General features: G+C 32.3%; 1 protein-coding gene across 11 annotated transcripts in view; it reads left to right on the top strand.

Moving 5' to 3' along the window:
• Window positions 1-16,319, top strand: part of LOC129944589 (proton channel OtopLc) — a 124,168-nt gene extending 107,849 nt beyond the window's left edge. For all 11 annotated transcript variants that reach the window (XM_056054121.1, XM_056054122.1, XM_056054120.1 and 8 more), the window contains 5 exons: window positions 7,474-7,585; window positions 7,661-7,821; window positions 7,888-9,185; window positions 9,267-9,615; window positions 14,945-16,319. In XM_056054121.1, coding sequence (XP_055910096.1) covers window positions 7,474-7,585; window positions 7,661-7,821; window positions 7,888-9,185; window positions 9,267-9,615; window positions 14,945-15,085 — 2,061 coding nt within the window. In that variant the 3' untranslated portion in view covers window positions 15,086-16,319. The remainder of the gene's footprint in view (window positions 1-7,473; window positions 7,586-7,660; window positions 7,822-7,887; window positions 9,186-9,266; window positions 9,616-14,944) is intronic.
• Window positions 16,320-21,211: the final 4,892 nt, after the last annotated feature.

Below are 21,211 nucleotides of genomic sequence, written 5' to 3'. Positions count from 1 at the left end.
ACAGCCAATGAACAAATCCAATAATAAATTTAACGGCCCAGAATTTAAACACATACTTTAAATTTAGTCAAGATGAACAACTCAAAGATGTTTTTTCTAGACTCGTTTAAATATAAAAATTACAGTCTTGACTCGTTCTCGTTCAACTAAGATGCGTTTTGGTTTCGACTGCGTTATTTTTTTTAGTGAAAATTTAATTTATAATCTAGTTTCGTTCATTCTTGATTTTTTTTTCGTAAATTGTCTTCAGGGTTTAAATTTCTGAACATTGCAATGACAGGGAAAGGTAGACCGTGGCAAGGCGTTTCACATTCCCGTAGTACGGCGAAAAAAAGAATCTCTGTACTTCATTTTACGGCCGAAGTTGGGCTCAAGGGTAAACTGATGGGCATTCCTAGAAGCGCGGGTATTACAGTTAAATTGTTTAAGGGGAGGAATGCAACTATTTCACTAGAGCATAGTCCGTTAAAATAACGGTAAAAAAGGGTGAGGCAAGAAACCTTGCGTCGATGTTCGAGTGAAGTAAACGAGTTGATAATGTAAATGTCACCAATCATTTTAAAAGCTCTTTTTGGAATACTGTTCAAGAGGCTTAAATAAGTTACTGGAGCACCAGCCCAGAGATGGGAGTTAAATTCAAGTTTTGGACACATATATATGTTTGTAAATTGTAGCCACATCAGACGGAGCGAAACATTTCTTGCAACGTCTCACAAAACGTAGACATCTAGCGGCATTTTTGGCAACATCGCGTATGTGATCGCTCCACAAAAGGTGGTGGTGGTGGAACATTCCGAGGATGTCAAGATTTTCCGTTTCGTTGATGCAAGTGCCACTCATAGATAGTCCAAAGAGGACTTATCTCGCTTTAACGATGCAAGACAGCATTGCGTTTTCGAAGCAATAAATTTCACACGATTTTTTATTCCCCGGAAGTCGGAATTTAATGAGTTTATCATATTTTGCCGTTGCAGTTCCACATCCGAAGAGCAGGGTTGTGAGTCTGGAAATGAATATGAAAAGCTTAGAGTGCTATCGTCAGCGAAACAATGTATTGGATTAGAAGTAGCAGACATGAGATCATTAATAAGAATGAGGAAGAGTGTCGGAGACAAAACGGAGCCCTGGGGCACACCAGCATTTATTTTATGAGTTTCAGACTTGAATCCATATAAAACAACTTGTATTGAACGTTTCGAAAGAAAGAAAGAAAGAAAATTTCTAATCCAACGAAGAAGAGATTCATCGATACCGAAAGCACGCATTTTCGATAAGAGAGCAAGTGCAATAATCTTACTTTCTCCAAAACTATGTAAAGGTTTGTTCCACTGTTCGGTGAGATGAACCATGAGATCACCAGTGGACATATTGCTACGAAAGCAGTATTGCCGGTCATTAAGAAGCTTCCGTCCCTCAAGATATTTCTTAAGTTTATAATTTATCAGCGTTTCCATGACCTTAGAAAGAAGGTAATTTGTGGGAGAAGAACATTCGGGTTTTTTTTGGGATTGGCTGAACAATCCCAATCAGAATATAATTGCGGATTTATAAATGTTAAGATCTTTAAGAACTTTTGCCACAGTTCGAGTACGAAAAAAGATTGGTCCTATAGAATCATTTACACGTTCAAGAACTGGGGGTGCCATGACGTCGAAAACTGGTAGAGTTTTCGGCGAACTTCCTTGCAAATAAGTAGGCTTCATCAATAGAGATAATTAAAGGAGTGTCATTGAAAGCAAGTGTAGGGACCGCAGAAGAGGAAGAATTCCTCATGTTTTTTACACATGACCAACAATTCTTACTGCAGTTGGGACATTGCAGTATTTTTCGCCGTAATTTTTTGTCATGTAAAAATTTTGTTCTTCGAATATAGGCGTTGCAGGCCTTCTTGGCTTGCTTAAAATGTTTCCGATTTTCCTTAGTTGGGTTTGGCTTTAAAACACCGGAAGCTCACCTCTTTCTCCTTGATAACCTCTTTGCAGCTCGAATCCAAGCATGATTTAACCTTGGGTTTAATACTTTTAATCCTATTCGGGATAAACGTTTAAATTCCCAGGTATATCATACTAGAAACCATTTCTGCACTGGAGTCTACGTCGCGCTCGCTGCCGAGGAAGCATAGCGACCAGTTAAAGATCATGAAGAAATTATTGAGACCGTCTCAGTTGGCTTTCTCGTACTGCCAAAAGGTTCTCTTTGTAGCTCTTTCTTTAACTGGATTTGTTTGACACGAGAAATCAGCAGATATTACGATGTGCCTAGAGGCGATCAGAAGTGAGAAACAAGTCAAGTGGATTTTCTACTCGGCCGTTAAAGTCTGATATACGAGTAGGCTCATTGAAAAGCTGAGTAAGATGGTTAAACTCAGTAAAAATCTCAGCGCACATTCCTTCAGGCGTTGTCTGGCCCGAATGGCGAAGCCACGAAGAATTGTGAACAGTTTGAAGATACATGGAGACAATTCTTTGTATGGAGTCAGACAGAGCATCAAATTTCTGAGAAGTTGAAACTCTGTCCAGGTTTGGGCTCCGATAAAGAAAACAATAGTGAATGATGTGCTTATTCACGGAAAGTTTTACCCACATGAAATTAAAAAGGGAGTTAGTTCAATGACCGTATTGTGGTAAAAGTTGATATGCAACATCATTTTAATAAATATGGGGAGACCATGGTGTAAGAAGAATAATGGCACCAAGCAATAGCCATGAATACAAATTGCAGCAGGATCGGAATCTTCACCTACTACTTAGGTTTCATTCAATTCCAAAACAGCTGGTGTGCTAAAATTAATGTGGATGTATACAGACCAAAAATTCGATCTCAGCCAAAGAATTATTATATATATTATTATAAATTATTATAATCTACTCTAAAAAAAATTTTAAAATTACTCTAAAATTAATATCAAAACAAACGAACTTCTAAGTATATTACTGTATAAGATTATTTAAAGATCTTTATAATACAACCTTAAATCCTTTATGGAAAATGTCAATCGTTGCGTTTGCTGTGTGTGGCATTGTGCACCGTCCTGTTGGAACCACATGTCGTCTTGGTCCATATGGTTAAATTTTTGCCATAATAAATGAGTTATCATATTTATGTAGCGTTCGCTGTTGACGATGATGGCGTCACTAACGTCGTTTTCAAAAAGTTGGAACCATTCCCGAAATCCGAACCGAACGCCTAACTTTTTGAGGATACATTATCATATATACATATATCGCAATCACCTGGTGTACGCGGTTTGGTAGGTTCGTCCCATATACGGCAATATAGCTTGTTTACACCACGATTCGTCCAAAAATGCGCCTCGTCACTAAAGATGATTTTTCGGCCAAAATTGGGGTCCTCTTTCAAAGGATTCCAAGCACAGTCAGCGAACAAACGCTGGCGTTGTCTATGGTCATGAACTTTGAGCTCCTGGGTCATTTGGATCTTGTACAGTATTTCCATGAGGTTTTTTTTAGAATTATAAAAAGCTGTGTCTCAAAATCCTGACGTGATAGATTGATTTTGATTCAGATTCAAACTAAAACAATCAAAACCCCCAGAAAAACTATTACTTGATTACCACTAACGTTACCCTGTAGACCAATTAAAAATTTAAACATTTTTCAAAGTCTAACAATTTGTAAAAGACTTTGTAAATAGAATCTGTTTTAATGTTTTGAAATTATGAAACTCAAAATACTGACAAGATCAGTGTTAATCAATTTCATCAAATTTGTATTCATAATATAAGTTCTTCACTTTGATACCTTTAAGGTAGTATTTTCCCTTCTGAGAACGAGACTTTTTCAAATTTTGTAAGCAGCAAAAAGTGTTTATTTACAAAATTCCTTTATTTTTATCGTTTGCAATAATTTCATAGCTGAAAAAACGCGTTTGTAATGTTGAAAAAGTAACATTATTAAAATATGTTCTCCTTTATTACCAATATACTATTTTTATTAGTTGATTTTCTTAAATAAATACAAATATTTTCTTAAAATAGATTTAAAAAAAAAAATGTTTCCTAGTCATCATCTTCTAAGAGTTTCTCAAAAACCTTATTCTTCTTTTCAAACTAATGAATTTTCCTGTCTAACTAAAAACCATTACCTTATGTGGTGTCGCATAACTGTAACTAATCTATAATAATTCTATTGTGTGTTCAGCAACATTGATATGATATTTTTATAATACTTCTTTTTTTTGTATTTTGATCTAACAATGTAAGAAATCTTAATAACTTTTCCTCTTTAAAAATAATATTAAGTAATATATTTGTCTAACCAAGGTTTGCAATATAATTGCAGTATAGGTTAGGTACCTCTTGCCTGCCTATATAAAGCCACATTTAGCGAATGGTGTGAATTTCTATTACTATCTGCTTGCTAATAATATGATACATGCATAGCATATTAATGTGTGTGTATATTTTTGGTGTAATGTGTTACTTGTGACAGCTTTGTTCTAATCCATATGCGGCACATAAAGAAGCTCAAGCTCAACATAGAGTATCTGAAATGAAGAAAAAAAAAACGCTTCACCGATATTGTTGACGGCTTTTGACGTACCAATCTGTCTAATTGCTTAAAGACCTGAAACCTAATTTTCAATCAGTTTGTGTGCAATATTGTGGTCTACTTTTTTGTATTCTTTTTATTATTTTACCTTTACTAACTCTGGGTATGTGATGTATTTAAAGTTTGCTTAATAATAATTATTATATTGTGATTTGGTGTTTTGTAATTTTGAAACCGCATGTTGTTTTGTTTTTGAAAACGTATCTTTAAAAATTTGGTTAAATTAAGAGTTATGAAAATCGATGCTGGTTTATGTCAGATTATTTGACCGTAGGAGATTGATTTTAAGTTTGAGGTTAGCAAATATAATATAATGCTTCTCATTGAGTTTCATAATTCAAGCTTTGAAAGTATATATAGGAAATTAAATTTTATTTGAAAGGATCCAACTTTATAAAAGGTGTTTTTATGACACATTGAATTTTGAAATGGATGATTTTTTCAAATTGCCATAAAATTTACATTATTTGAAATATTGAAAGATAATCTTCTGGCATTATTATTTAAATATGATTTCTGGCATATGACCGTCATGGCCAGCCCGAACGTATTACCTGGGTGGTGATGGTTACAGACTTACAGTGTAAGACATGAAAACTGCTTTCTCAAATTAGCCTTTCGAATTCAGCGTTACAACTCCTCCAATTGGTCAATCCTTTTGGGATTATCGCTTATCGGTGTTTACTGCGACTTCACATTTCCTATAACAAAGTAGTAAAGTAGTGTTAAATTACATGATTAACGGGTCCGTAACGTTAAACAATGCGGTTCCCAAACTTTTCCTATAATAAATCAATTCTAGCACAAGCTGTGTGACACGCTGCAGATTTCAAATTGAAAACACAGCTCCTGCACATCATTGTTGTTCAATTAATCTGCGAAACGGTCAGTTTTTGTAGATGCAAATGTGTCTAAACGACAGTTTTTTGAAAAGTTTCTATGGTATTTTGAGGTCTTAAAACATTAATTAAAAATAAATTTAAAAAAAAAATGCAATAAAACCCTTGTTGGTAGTTATTTCTGATTTATGCTTTCGCTTTATAAAATATTTGTAACTCTAAATATTTTGAAATTTGTCAATAAGGAAGCTAAATGCTTGATTCTTAAATTTATAAGAACAATTTTAAAACAAAAAAACTTATGTGTCTAAACATACACTTGAGAATTATCATCACTTCAAATACGACAGTTTTGTGTATTAACTTATGCATTCCAAAAGTGAAAAGTATGAAAAAAAGAGCCACGGTTTTCAAAATAAATTTGTACTTTTAAAAGTTTCTAAGGTATTTTGAAGTCTTAGAACCTTAATTCAAATAGATTATCAAAAATGCAATGAACCTCTTGTTGGTAGATGAAATGTTTGACTGTTAACAGTCCAATCGTTATTTCCTGAACACCGTTTAATTTAATAAATATGATTTAAAATCATGAAAAATGAATATAAAAATAAACCAGCATGGTGTTCAAATATGCGTTTCGCCCCGATGCAATGGTTGGGCTTATCAGAAGATGACCATTACACCTTGTCTTGACGCATATTTTCTCGAATAAATCGAGATTCCATATAATATGAGCTGCATAGAGCTACTGTGAATTATATGGTTGCTACAAGTCTTCAGAGAAGATAAATTGTAGCTATTTTTATTTCCTTGCTATGGGACATTTGAAGATGAAATGTTTGACTTTTGTTGGTAGTAATTTCTGATTTATGCTTTCACACTTTGAAATATTTTGAAGTTTGTCAATTAGGAAGCTTAATGCTTAATTCTTGAATTTTAAAGACAAAAAAAAAAAAAAAAAACAGTTTACAAAATATCAAAGTTTAGAAAATTGTACACGTTAGACAATTTCCAAAGTTTCTTGAAGACATTTCAGTAGTTTTAAGTATGTGTCTGCTGAAGACACATTCTTATTCGAATTTAGTAGTAATGTGTGTACCAAATTTTTTCGTACATAAACATTGTTCAAGAAATCAAAAATTCACTATCTTCTCAGCAATAGTTAAAATTTTAAAAATATATGGTAAATGCAATATTTTTTCTCAAAGCTTTAATTTTCAATTGTTCAATTGTTAAAATGTTGAATTTTTACGGCGGTAAAATCCTAATATTTAATTTACAATTGATTTTAGATGTTACATGAAATTATCACTTTTTTGAAAAACTTTTTCTTTGAGTATTTAGAAATGTTCGTATTTATTTCTCTCTTGAAATTTCTGGTAAAAATTCTAAGAAGTGAAATTTTGCACCTCTTCAGGAGAAATAATTAATTGATCTAACAAAATTCGTTAGATTTCAGAATTAGATTAAATTAATAGCAAAATCTATAAAATTAAGCAGAAAATTATAAAATTTCGAAGACTGAAGGACTAGCAACATAATTTGACGAACAAACGTATTGGTTTCCTTCGCCATACTCTCAAGAAACATTTGTATACATTTCCAAGAATTAAGCCGACAAATATTGACACTTAATTAACCTCTGATAATCTTCCAGAACTTTCTGAATGAACGGGATCTTATAACTCAATGCCTTAAGTATTATTATTGTATACTCGTAAATGTAATTTCCTCCACCAAAAATCATCCCACATTAGAAAATAATGTTTAGAAAAGATATAAAAACACCCCTGCATATCAGAACCACCGCATTGAACATATCACAGTTTCTGGTTGCTTATAATATATTTTTATACGAAATCAAAATGTATTCCTGATGTATCATACACAACCTAACCAGAATCACATCATATTCATCGATATTATAACACATTTTAAAATTTAAAAAAAATACATAATAATAAATATATGTACCTACTTTTTATAAGGAGTATATGAAAAACAGGAAATTAGTTTTGATATTTTAACACAACAACAAAAAATTACATTTTTATACCAAAAAGGATTCACAGGCCGAAGTTGAAGCTGCCGTCACACCAAAGAATGTCCGCAAACGAAAAACAACCCACAGTGATCCCACCCATGGTAGCTTCTTTCTTCGTGTTGGTGCAATTGGTACATACACTTATTTGAATTATTTAAATAAATGCGAAAGGCTTACGTTTTTTTTTTAAATAATTTTTATTTTAGCTTTCGGACTTGGAGCAATGATTTATATTGGCCTTGAGTTTGGTTCCTTCTTCGAGATCCCATTCGAGTCGCCATGCCACCACATTCTGATCGGAGTGAATCCATTGTTGCAAATGGTCTTCACATTCATGCAGATGTACTTCATATTTATGAATGCTAGAGTAAGTAAAACGGTATATGTTTTAATGTTTAACCTAATTTTGAAAAAAAAATATTTCTTTTTACAGCTCAACATCCATCGCTTTAAGGTAATAGCTCGTTTTGGTTTGATGCACGTTGTTGCTACCAACATTTGCGTCTGGATTCGAACCATGGTCAAGGAATCTCTGCATGAAATCACAATCTACCATCAGCGTCGAGGACTAACCCCGGAGGATTCAATTATCCTCGAATCGATTCGACGTCACACTCTGCGACATGCCGGAACTGTCCTCAGAACCCACATTGGGCCAAACGATGACTTCGAAATGATCGACACCGATACTTCAGCCCATTCACAAAACGTTCTTTCAAAGATGGTTCGAGCCACAGCCGAGGGTGTTACTCGAGGACTGACAGCAGATAATATTGAAATGATGACTACAGCTAGAGGCTCAACTCCCACCACTAGCACACCATCGACAACACAAACTACCACCACCGAATTGCCATCGACAACAGCTGCTTTGGCGTGGGCCAGCACAACAATGGCACGAAAACTCAAGAAATTTATTACCTCGACCACCACTACTTCGACTACATCAACCACAACAACAACAACAACTGAAGCTCCAGCTACACACCTTTTCCAATCGACAGTAGTTCCATCCCATGTATTCGATGCTACAACCGGAGAGAGCAGCACGCCGAGCTTGACTACTTTCCATACACCTTCAAGCAGTTTGGCATCATTCTTCTCAGCTTTAACTTCGTCTACTCCATCGGCGTCCTCGACTGAAAACGGTGTTCTTATGAACAACTTATTTGGTGGTCTTGAGAACAGCTATCAGACCTTTTCTGGCATCTCGCATCCCGAACCTGTTGTTCCAATTGACGCCATCGAGAGCTTAGACAATATCTACCCAGCAGCACTCTCGTCCAGCATTGGAACTCTGAACTCAACCGCCTGTGGACGTGTGGACATAATGGGAACCATTGTCTATGACTCAGCACCGTATTTGTATCCCTTTATCATTGAATACTCTCTGATTGGAGCCGTGGTGTTGTATGTAATGTGGAAGCATATCGGACGCTACCCCAGACATATGAACGACGAAGACCTAGAACACCGTCTGGAAGTTATGTTGTCACGCCGAGCAGTCGCCATGGCCCAACAAGCCCGGTCAGGACGTGTAGATTGTGTTGGCTCATCAAAGGGTCTCTTCTTTGGACTTTTGCTCTTGGTTGGTTCGCTGATTTGTTTGATATTGTTCTTTGTCCTCGTGCGTCATCCACAATTTTCGTTGTTGGCAATTTATCTCGCTGACGCTAGTCATTGTGCTCTGATGGCATTTGCGGTTCTTGCCATCATTATTGGTTTTATAAGGTAAATTCGACATATATATACATCATATATATTTTAATGTTGAATGTTTTAATTAAAATTGTTTATTTTTTTAAATTTCAGGGTGAAATCATTGAAATTCCGTTGTGAGGAACAAAGTAATCTGAATGACATTCTACTTCGCATTTCGGCTTTTGGTCTGTTTACGTACTCAGTTTTTAGCGTTATTGCTGGTTCATTGAAAGCACTGGAAAGTGAACCAAATCTTCTAGTCATGATCACTGGCATTGGAGCTGTATTTCAAGTTGTATTACAATTGTTATTTATTGCTGATGTTTCTAGGCGTCGAGTACATTTGCCTGAACATGATCGCAGCAAACCAGGACGACAAATTGTTACATTTTTGCTTATTTGTAATGTTTCTATGTTTGCCATTTATACGTTTGAAGCTCAAAAGGTCTTCGCCAATCCCGTAAGTTAAATTATTTTATTTCAATTCTCAATTCAATTTATTTTATTCATGAAGTGCTTATATACATTAAGACATTTTGTCTTATAAAATAGATGCAAGCTTAAGAATTTTAAAATTTACAAGGTTTTCAAAGCTTACGTTTTCAACATTTTTAAGATGATGGTTAAATTAGACGTTTAGAATATACAAACAACTGACAGGCGGGTGCAGAGATGCATATCGTGGTTGTATTAGAATTCGAGTTCTAAGGGATAAGGCAGTTATTATAACATTTCTAAGATACTGGGGTTGATTGGTCAAGAGCAGCGAAAATTAAAACAGTTTTCGGGACTTATTTTAAGAACACACTTTGAGAAATTAGAGATTCTATCATATCTGCGTGAACCAAAAATGTAACGGACAATATTATTGAATACGACATTAAGTTTTCTTTTGCTTATGGAATCACAATGCGAAAATATTCCACAACTATAAAGAAGGGTTAGTGCGACTAGAGTTTTTGCTAGAAGCATGCGCAGTGCAGAACTGAGTAGCCCATAAGGTGTATAAAGGCTACACATTTTACCCATTACATAACTGATATGATTCTTCCTCGACGCGGATTCCAGCGCAGATATGGTAACAAATTTAATTCTTTTTTGGAATGAGAAAAGAACTCATGGTTTGATTCGAGCTGTAAAGAGGTTATTTGGATCAGAGATGTAAGTTTCCGACTGAGGGAAACCGGAATAAGTTCAAACAAGCTAGATGAACATGTAATGGTCATATTCTTCGTCGAACCAAAGTTTTGCATGATCAGAAATTAAGGCAAAAAATACTACAATGTCCCAAAGGTAGTAAAAATGTCTGGTCATTTGTAAAAAACGTACGAAACACCACGTCATCCTCGGTTCCAACGCTCGTCCACAATGACACTCCCTATGTAAGCTTACTTGGTAAAGCCAATTTGCTTCCAGCACAGTTTGCTGTTAATTTGGTGCTACCAGAAAGTGTCATGAGTCCTCCTTTTCTTGAGAGCGTAAATGATTATATGGGACGAGTCTGCTTTCGCACTCGTATAGTTGCAAGAGTACTGAAAGACCTTGACATACACAAATCCGCTGGCCCGGATAGTATCTCCCCAATTGTTCTGAAGAGGTGTTCTTCATCGCTGGCAAAACCACTGCGTAAACTTTTCCATCTTTCCTACTCTACAGGTATCTTTCCGAGCGGATGGAAAATAGCATTTGTCCAGCCTGTTCCTAAAAAAGGCTAATACTCCTCTCCCTCTAACTATCGTCCAATAGAACTCACGTCCCTTCCTTCCAAGGTCATGGAAACGCTGATTAATTATCAGCTCAAGAAATATCTCGAAGAACGGAAGCTTCTTAATGACAGACAGTGTGGTTTTCGTAGCAATAGGTCCACTGGTGATCTCATGGTTCATCTCACCGAACAGTGGAACAAATCTTTACATCGTTTTGGAGAAAGTAAGATTATTGCACTTGATATTTCAAAAGCATTTGATAGAGTTTGGCACCAAGCTCTCTTATCGAAAATGCATGCTTTTGGTATTAATGATTCTATTCTTCGTTGGATTATACATTACTTTTTAACCGTTCAATACAAGTTGTATTGGATGGTTACAAGTCTGAAATTCATAAAATAAACGCAGGTGTTCCCCAGGGCTCCGTTTTGTCTCCGACTCTCTTTCTTATATTCATAAATGATCTTATGTCTGCCACTTGTAATCCATTAACCTGTTTCGCCGACGACAGTACCCTCAGCTTCTCATACTTGTTTAAGGATTCACATCCTTGTCCTTCGGATGTGGAACTTAAACGGCATCGTATGATAAGCTCAGCTATCACAGATCACCTTTTATGGAAGGTGCTTAGGTGTTTATATGTTTCACCCCTTCTGATTTAGCGGTAATTTACAAAGCCTTCATCCGTCCAAAGCTTGAACATAATTCGAATATCTGGGCAGGTGCCCCTAAAACAAGTTTAAATCTCTTGGATAGAATAGAAAAAAAGGGCTTTAAAACTGATAGGCGATAGAACTATAATCGAAACATTTACATTGCTAGAACACCGCCGCAATGTTTTATGCCTTTCGTTGTTTTATCGATATTTTTACAAACAATGTTCTGTTGAACTAGCCAGTTGCATTCCACCCCTTAAACGATTCAGTCGTAATACTCGCACTTCCAGGAATGCTCATCAGTTTACCCTTGAGCTCAATTTCGGGCGAACTGTCAAGTATAAAGATTCTTTCTTAAATCGCACATAGAGAATGTGGAATGCTTTAGCCAACTCTGTTTTCCCTCCCATTTTGATGTTTGATTAAAACCAATGTGCACCAGTATTTCCTTTTAAATCCTTCCCTCCTTTCCCAATGCTCGCATTGTGTTTAAATATAAACATATAAAGGGTACTAATAATCCCTTGAGTGCCTGTAATGCACAATATAAAACAAGGGACGACAAATCATTAATATATAGATAAAATAAAAGCGGGCCGAGTATTGAGCCCTGTGGCACACCACTTGGAGTAGGAAAAAGATCAGAGAGAAATATTTATTAAATAATTTCTAAATCATAACACAAAAACAAAAGACCCATTTGAATCAATATTTTTTAGTAGATAAAAATGTTTCATATTCTCTAACAAAAAACAACACTAAATAAAAAAATACAATCGGGCGTATACGCATTTTTAAAGATACAAAATTTGCATTTATTTCACTTAACCGTAGGTCTACGTTAGGGTCGTTTTCGACCCAAGTTTTCGAGCTATTGCTCGAGCTCATGTATTGATGGATTCATTTTTGTTATTTTGTTGTGAATTTTTTTCCACCGGAGTACCGACCCAACGACGGACGGAATATAATTCCGATTATTTTTAAACAATATACGGGAATTAAATTCCTTGTTTCTTTTTTATTTAAAATTATTTAAAACTAAACAAATCGGAATTGTACACCGCCGATGTGTCGCGAGAGTTATTATGACAATTTATGAGAAACGTCAGTGGGTATGTCAAGCATGTGAAAGAATTCACCACAGGAAGCAATAAAAGTATTGCCAGCACGGTAGCTCAGCTTAAGGGGGGGTTTCGATTAGTTGAATATTTTATTAATTAAGATAATCAATGAAATTGAAAAGAAATTGATATCAAAATGATATCGAAATACGACGAGGTGAATTTCTCCAAGTCGTATTGATTAGAGTGGGCGCCAGGAAACTTTTTACTGGAAGTTTACCAAAACCAGAAGCTGAAAAATTAGTCTTCAAACAGAGTTATGAAATAAAAGAGTGGTTTATTTTCCAGACGGTAAATTAAAATTATCTTTTATTGCCTGGAAAACCTTGGCCAAAGCCGGGATTAAAAACCAGGATCTTTTATAACAACGAAATTGCAAATAGAGATTTTTAGATTGACAGAAGGTCAGATCTCGGTAAAAAAAAGGTATGAAGAATATCAATGAAAATTATTAATTGTTAAACAAATTTTAAAAAAAGAAACACAACCAAGAAAAATCACTCCAAGAAAATTTTCGACAAAAGACAAAAAAATCAAACGGTAAACCACTTCCCGTAATACCGTTAAAATAGATATTTGACGTGAAGGTCAGAAGGACACCAGAAGAAAAGCAAAATTCTAAGACACAAAGGAAAAAACTATACTTAGCTTCTTTGTTTGACATTCTCCAACAGCTACCGTAGTCCTTCCTCAACAAATTTCCTCACAGCAGAACAAAATCTTTAACTTACTTAAACTTAAAAAAAAACGATCGTACAAAAATTTCGTATTTTTCAAAAAATTTGGTTCACACGATTTTCCTTAATCTTCGCTTTAGGGCGTAATCCAAAAAAGTAGCCATCATCATGGCGAGCTTGACCCTTCCGGCTACTTGCCCTCAGGCAATCCTTTTGGATCTTTTGCGTGGTGATCGATCTGTCTCGGTCCCGTAACTTCCTCCATCCATAAGATTGGGGTGTGCGACCGAGAAGCCAGGTATCTTTCATCGCACGCGATCTCTTTAAAAAGGTGATGCGATCACCCCGTAGTTCTGTGAGTGAGTTCAAATCTTCACTTTAGAACCCATTCCAGCCAAGACTTTCTGGAAAATCGTGTGGAATTCCTCGCATTACCGAGAACCTACACGCGCTACATTTAGGTTGAGGAAAAACTACTTATGTACTGTTGAAGAAGGTCGGTAGCCAAACCTATAATTAAAGTGAAAGTTATAAAAATATTTTTGGTGTGATTTTTCATCGTTAATATTTTATGATGGGCTCTCGGCCATACTAAGTTACAGATGGTGTGACTTTCCTGCACACATTTTTGGGCATGTGTATCGTCTTCATGCCTTGATGATCTTATTCCACCAATACGTGGGCCAACCGTCGCACAGTTCGTTGGTGTGGAATCCTTTCGCACAGTTTGGTGAGACCTGTTAAATTTGCTTTCCCAAATACTAGGAGAGCAGGTCACTGGCTGATGGTCCAGGTTTCTACTAAACTCTTCTAGAATTTTGGGGCCGCAGTAAGAATTCGTTAAGGGTGGTTAGCAACAAGGGAGGTGAAACTTGTTGTGGTAAAATTTATCGCAACAATTTTTTCCACCTCATATTGAAAAAATCATTTTCTAAAATCCAAATAACTTTGGGCGCTTTAAGTTTGTCGACAAACACAAAACTATGAACGATGCATATGTTGAGGTTTTGATTTTTGCAGGTGTCTGTCTACAAGTAAGTTGTTAATTTCGGTTGTTTTTTTTTCGGTTTTGTTTTATTGACGGATTTGGTTTTTTGCGTATCGAAAACAAAGCGCATTGAGGACTTGTTTGACGCCAATTTCGGGCAATTTTCAGAGCTATTATATCTTAAGAAACCTTCCAATACATTACGAAAGTTCTACCTTTTGACGATCCAACCTACCGCAGACAAAATCAAATGACAGAGTAATTGATAAATTTGCACCTATTCACAATCTATTGGACAAATGGGCTGAATTCCTTCCTTGCGCTGAAATATCATATGTACGTACGGAGGATTCAGCCGGGGGTCAAAAACGACCCGTCAAAGTAGAATTAGTCGTTTTTTTAAACGTAGGTCAACGGTTAATTTGAAATTGAAGAAACCATATAATTATTTTCAGACAAGAAGAATAAACGTGCCATTGGGCGTATACGCACTTTTTTTATCATATGAACAAAATCAATGAGTCGTTAGCATACAATTTCTTATATTTACATTTAAAACTACTTTAAATAAAATACATATCTTAAAAATAAAAAAAAAACCTTGTTTACTAACTAAATTAAATTTTATTTCTATTTTTAAGGTTCAACTTGATTTCTACGGCTTCGTTCCATGGTCAATAATCCAACGTGTTACACTGCCCCTTTGCATTTTCCATCGCTTCCATAGTGCCGTTACACTTGCTGAAATCTGGAAAACCACATACAAAGCTCGACTGGAGTAAATCATTTTGAAGAAATAAACAAACAACAAACATCTTTGCTACGATTCTTACATAAAATTATGTATATTATAATAATTTATCAAACCCCAAATACATTTTATTTCTTTGTTTAAAAAAAAAAAAAAAATATATACACATACCATCTATACTTCAATATTTTTCTATCATTTGATTTTTGTTTCTCGCAATTAAAAAACTGATTTAATTCTAAGCATAATATTTGACAATGAAAAAGAAAAGTTGAACTAAAAATAAAACAAACAAAAAATATTATAACAAATTTATGCACAGGAACAGAGTGATTACAGAAATTTCAACAAGTCTTTTTTTTTAAGTATAGGTACTCTACCCTCGAATCGAACAACAAAAATATAAAATGGAGAAAAACATAAAGTATTTATACAAATAAAAAAAAACAATAAATGAAACCAATATCGTTCATCTATTCAAGTTTAATATTTATATAACTAAAACCAACAACAACAACTTCATAAAGGTATATAAACTAAGTCATAATGAAAAAAAAAGTGAAAAATATATATAAGTATATATATAAAATTTATTTACCATTGAATTATTTATTTTATAATATTTAATAACGTTACCTACTTTATTATTTACAATAAAACTAAAAAAAAAAACAATTTACCAAAATAAAAAAAAACTTGTTGTGTACTTATTTTTTTATTTATAATTAACAAAAACAAAACGACATAAAATCGTAATCTTTTAAGAAAAACAAATATATTAACGTTAAGATTTTTAAAATTAAGGGTAACATAGTGTTATATAACATTCTCACAAATCGAAAAAAAAGCATTACATTTACCTACATAATTCAGAAATATAAATACAAAAATAAAATTAAAAAAAAAATTAAAAAACTTGTTCCCAACTCTGTATAGGTGTTAGATTTGAAAAATAATTTATTAAAAAAAAAACTTTAACAATATATAAATAATATATACATACATAATATATATATTAAAATATAACTTTAACATAGATCAATGAATATCAATCTGTTTACGAAATGAAAAAAAATTAAAAACCATTGCATTACCTATAACTGACTTACACACACACACATCACTCGATATTCAAGTGTTTTTGAAACACTGCGATGTACATACACACGCATAGAAATCATTATTCAATGTCATCATTTTATTTTCCTTTTCTACGTGAATATATCGTCTAAGTTTTTAAACTTTTGAGAAGTTTTTCCCTTCCTTGAAAGATTGGGTGCTCCTACCCCAGTGTAAATCAAAATTGTTTTCGAATGAATACTTTTTGGTGTGTTTCAAGGAAAAAGTGAGTTTTAACTATTAATTGATAGTTGATGGTTATCAAATTCCTATCAAATTCAAGCAATTTGATAGGAATTTTAAAAAACGGTTTGAATAACAAAAAAATGTATAGCAATCAAATAAATTTGCTTAGTTTTTTGACTTCAGTCTTAAAATGATGAATTTCAATACTTATCAAAAATCAATTGGTTTTTAATACTAGCGAAGGGCAAGTTTTCGAATACATATTTGTTGGTGTATTCAGATCAGAAAGAAATTATAAAGCCTATTGCGAGTGTCAACTATCAATTGATAGTCGATGATGATCAAAGTTTCTATAGTAAAGAATTTTGAGAACAGTTCAAATTACAAAACAATTTTAATATTTATCAACTATCAATTGATAATTGAAGCTTGCCAACAGAGCCATGTTTTAAAATACATTCTGGTTGGTGAATTTAGAACTGATACAAATTTGATCCACTATTTCGAATGTCAAATATCAATTGATAATTGATATGAGTATAATATCAAAGATCCACTATTTCGAATGTCAAATATCAATTGATAATTGATATGAGTATAATATCAAAGATCCACTATTTCGAATGTCAAATATTAATTGATAATTGATATGAGTATAATATCAAAGATCCACTATTTAGAATGTCAAATATCAATTGATAGCTGATATGATTATGATATCAAAGTTTGACCAGCAAGGAGAACTGCGAACTGTTCGAAAAACAAGGAAATCTATAATAATCAAATAAAATTTCTTTGATTCTTTAATGAAGTCTTAGAAGGCTGAATGTCAATGTTTATCAATTATATATTGATAATTAACAAAAGCAAAATTGGGCAACAAATTTATACCCAATATTTCAAAATAAATGTTGATTATTCAAAAGCTCGTAACAATAGGAACCAAAATGTTTCTTTTACTCACATTTTTGCACAAAAACTTGAACATTTCTTCTTCTTTTCAAAACTTACCAAAACTATTAATAATTTAATACTTCAAAATTTGTGCAAAAGACATGACTGTGTAAGAAATACATTTCTTGGGTACAAAATCACAGAAAGGTGCTTTTGGTTGGCAACAAGAATGCTCGAATTTCCATATTTTTCTCCAATTCAAAAAATTGGTTGAGAAACACATAAAATTGGATAATTTCTTTTGTTTGAATTCTCAAGATTTCTTGACTGATTTCAGTGCTTTTCAGAAAATACACACAGCAGCACAGAACATGCATGAGTTATGGAAGAATCGCGTTGAACGAGTTTTCTAGTAATGATATAAATTGGATTTATCCAAAAAAAAATCAAGTTTTGGAGGAGAATTTAAAAAAAATAGTATTTTCTTTGAAATGACTTTTGGTCAGGAATAGGGTAAAATCGGTATTTACTATATCTGCGGTAGAAGTGAATTTCAATTTCACTCTAGGAGAGTTCCCGCTGCCAGATCACAAGCCTTTTTTTAATTATTACGGTAAGTGAAAGTTGTAAGTATCGAAATATACTGCCACACTTTTCTTTAAATTTTGTATGCTAACTAAGATAGTAAAGCTAAAAGTAGTTCATGTTTCAGTCCCTAACTCTGAAGGAAGTGGTAGACATTTTCAAAATGGAGCAATTATTAAATGAATGTGTCAAATCATTACAATATTTTTAATGTCAACATCATTCGCAACTGTATTTTAAATGTTCAATTTGAAGTAATTCATTTCATTACATTTCCATCCTACCATAACAAACAAAAATTTCATAACCAATTCGATATTTAAGTATTTTTTCCATTTTCGAAATGAAAACCAACCAAAAGTACACAAACCATCTACAAATCACATTTAAAATCTTCTTACTCTAAATGTCAAACTAAACACATTCATATTCTGTATGATGTAAAACTTACAAAAAGAATATTGTAAGATTTTTTTCTTGAGTTAAAAATGTTTAACAATATAAATTTCGAACACATTTTTTTTAAATAAATTCTTATGCGAGTAAATTAAATAAAAATGAATATTGTAGTTATGGTTAGAATTTATACTTTCACATAAATATAAAAATATAATTATTAAAGTAGTATAGAAAAAGCTATACAAAAGATTTCTTATACACTTTTGTTTTTTATTTATTTAAATACACGAAAGCAATAGTTTAAAAAATATGTAAATGAATTTAAATCATATTTAATAAGAACGGAAATGTTGACAGAAGTGTGTGATGTTTGCTTCAAACTTTTGACAATATTCAAAATTTTGTAATTTTTGTAAGATGCTTCATTATTTCACTTGTATTGTAATATTCTTAACCTCAATCAGAAATAATTATGGTAAATTTTATTTATTGATGGACAATATGGTAAGTAAACAAATTTCAAATCAATATTTGTATTCTATATTTATTCGTCAAAGTAAATAAAATAAAAACGAAAACGCACCTAAAAACGTTACATAAGTTTAAACACAATTGGAAGAATTTATCATGTGAGCTTGTTTTACATTTGAAGAATACAAAACCATTTAAACCGTCCTTTCAATAGCAAACATCATGCACAAGGTGAAGCTAGAACCCACCTAAATTTACAAAACAAAAACAAAAAGTCGAAAGTATTAAGGCCAAAATCAAAAAGAAAAAATTTGTATATGAAAAAATGTAAAATAAAGTTGCCACAATTGAAACATACTTTTTAAAGTTTCGAAGAAAACCTAAAAAACAATTATTATTATATACAAAAAGTCTTATAGTAGAATTTATTACGATTGCAATTTCTACTATAATAGATTAAAATATTGTCGATGTAGAATCACACAATCTCTGATGTCGATTTTATTTTTATTTCAAATTGGTTGTTAAAGGATTTTCAATAAAAGAAAAACTATTAAATGCAACAACACCATTAAAGTGCAATATAATTGACATTTAATTTACACATTAATTAGTATTAACTAAAATTTATTGAATTATTACAATTTGCAGTTTTTATAACATAAATAATCTTCTACTGATTTTTGATTAAATTTGTTTTTAATGAAAACACAAAAGTCGACTTTTTCTTTAAAAATATAGGACTTACTTAAATAAATACAAACATAATTCTGACTGTACTTTTTACAACAAAAAACATCAACAAACAAAACACACACAGACAAAAGAGCTGTTAACATTTTTCTTATATACTTAATTATTTATTTTAAGAGAGTATTAACTTTTTTGATAATAATAATTGACCAATCACTTTGAAGAATATTATTATATTACTTATACAAAATATAACAAAACAAAACAACAAAAAGACAAACCCAGATTTAAAACAAACAAACAAATAAAAATTTTAAACAAACAAGAAGACAAACATAAGAAAATAACTTTAATATTTTTACAGAACAACAACATGTAAAATTATATAAAAAAAAGAACACAAGACACTGCCGTGATACATTTTTTTTTGGTTATAACTTTAATATTATATAAATATTTAAAACTTACAAAAACAAAGAAACTGTGTATCGTAAAAGTTTATTGGATATATTTTGTAGATTTGAACAAAAAAAAATTAATATTTAACAACAAAAGAAAAAACAAACGTTGCATACAAAGCTCAATGTGTACAGTAAATTTGCAATTTTTAGCAACAAATAGAACAACAACCAAAATAAATTATAATTATTAAAAATAAAAATAAAAATTCATCCCAAAAATTATATACAACATTATAAATGTGTAGGTCGAATAATGCCAATACGAACAAACATTATAAAACACAAAATAAAATCTTTATAAAATCGAGTCAAAAATAAAATATTGAAAATGAGAAACAAATATTATTGAAAAAAAAAATAAAATATATATACTATTGAAACGTAAATTTAACAAAAAGAAAACAAAGAAAACGTTTTTAAAATATAATATATTTGAAATTTTATAATTAATTTTACATGTTGTTATGACATAAAAATTTAAATATAAAATATTATTATATAAGATATAAGAAAGAAATAAGTCATTTAAATTCAAAGATTTAGCAGATTTTCTTAGAATATTAATGAAAATAAAAATTATTAATGAACAAGCGAGAAAAATGTAATGTAAAAAAAAACAGAAGAAAATAAATAAAAACAAACGTAATTTTAATTCAAACAAAGTTTTTTTGTTCAGTTTTTTTTTCGAAAATTGGTATTCATACCAATAATCTTTTCCAAGAAAAAAATTGATACACTAATTGTTACGTTGAATTATAAGGAACCTAAATAAATGAAATTAATTTTTCGACAATTGAATATATGTAATTGCCATAGGCATTTACACAAGACGGTAGCGCCCAAATAAAAAATGGCATAGCACCCAACACTTTTTACGGAAGAAAATGCCACAAAGCCCAAAATCAATGTTACATTGCCAGAATCAGTGTTAAAATATCATAACGCCCAAAATACTAATTGACATATCATCGAAAAGATGCCATGGTTTTCAACATTTGGGCATTCGGACAAAATGTTTGTTTATTTCGGGCACTACGGCATTTTGACTTTTGAATTTGCTCACCAAAACGCAAACATTAAACGAAAGAAAATGTTAGATTGCCCAAAAACTCGGAAATTCAAGAAAGCGTAGCAAATATGCTTGGCTTTTGTTGACTTTGAAAATTAGCCTCTTTTCAATTTCTAAAACGCGTGTAAACATTAAGTGTGTTTTTTTTGGTATTTCATATACATAATACAGTGAGAAATTGCTTACAAAACGACCCGAAGTAGCCAGATTTTTGTATTTAAAAATTGGCACAACTGAAAGAAGATCTGTAAGAATAATAATAAACAAACACGAAAATAGA

This window comes from Eupeodes corollae, chromosome 2 (assembly GCF_945859685.1).
Source record: "Eupeodes corollae chromosome 2, idEupCoro1.1, whole genome shotgun sequence".
Taxonomy (NCBI): Eukaryota; Metazoa; Arthropoda; class Insecta; order Diptera; family Syrphidae; genus Eupeodes; species Eupeodes corollae.
This window is presented reverse-complemented; position numbering and strand designations above follow the sequence as displayed.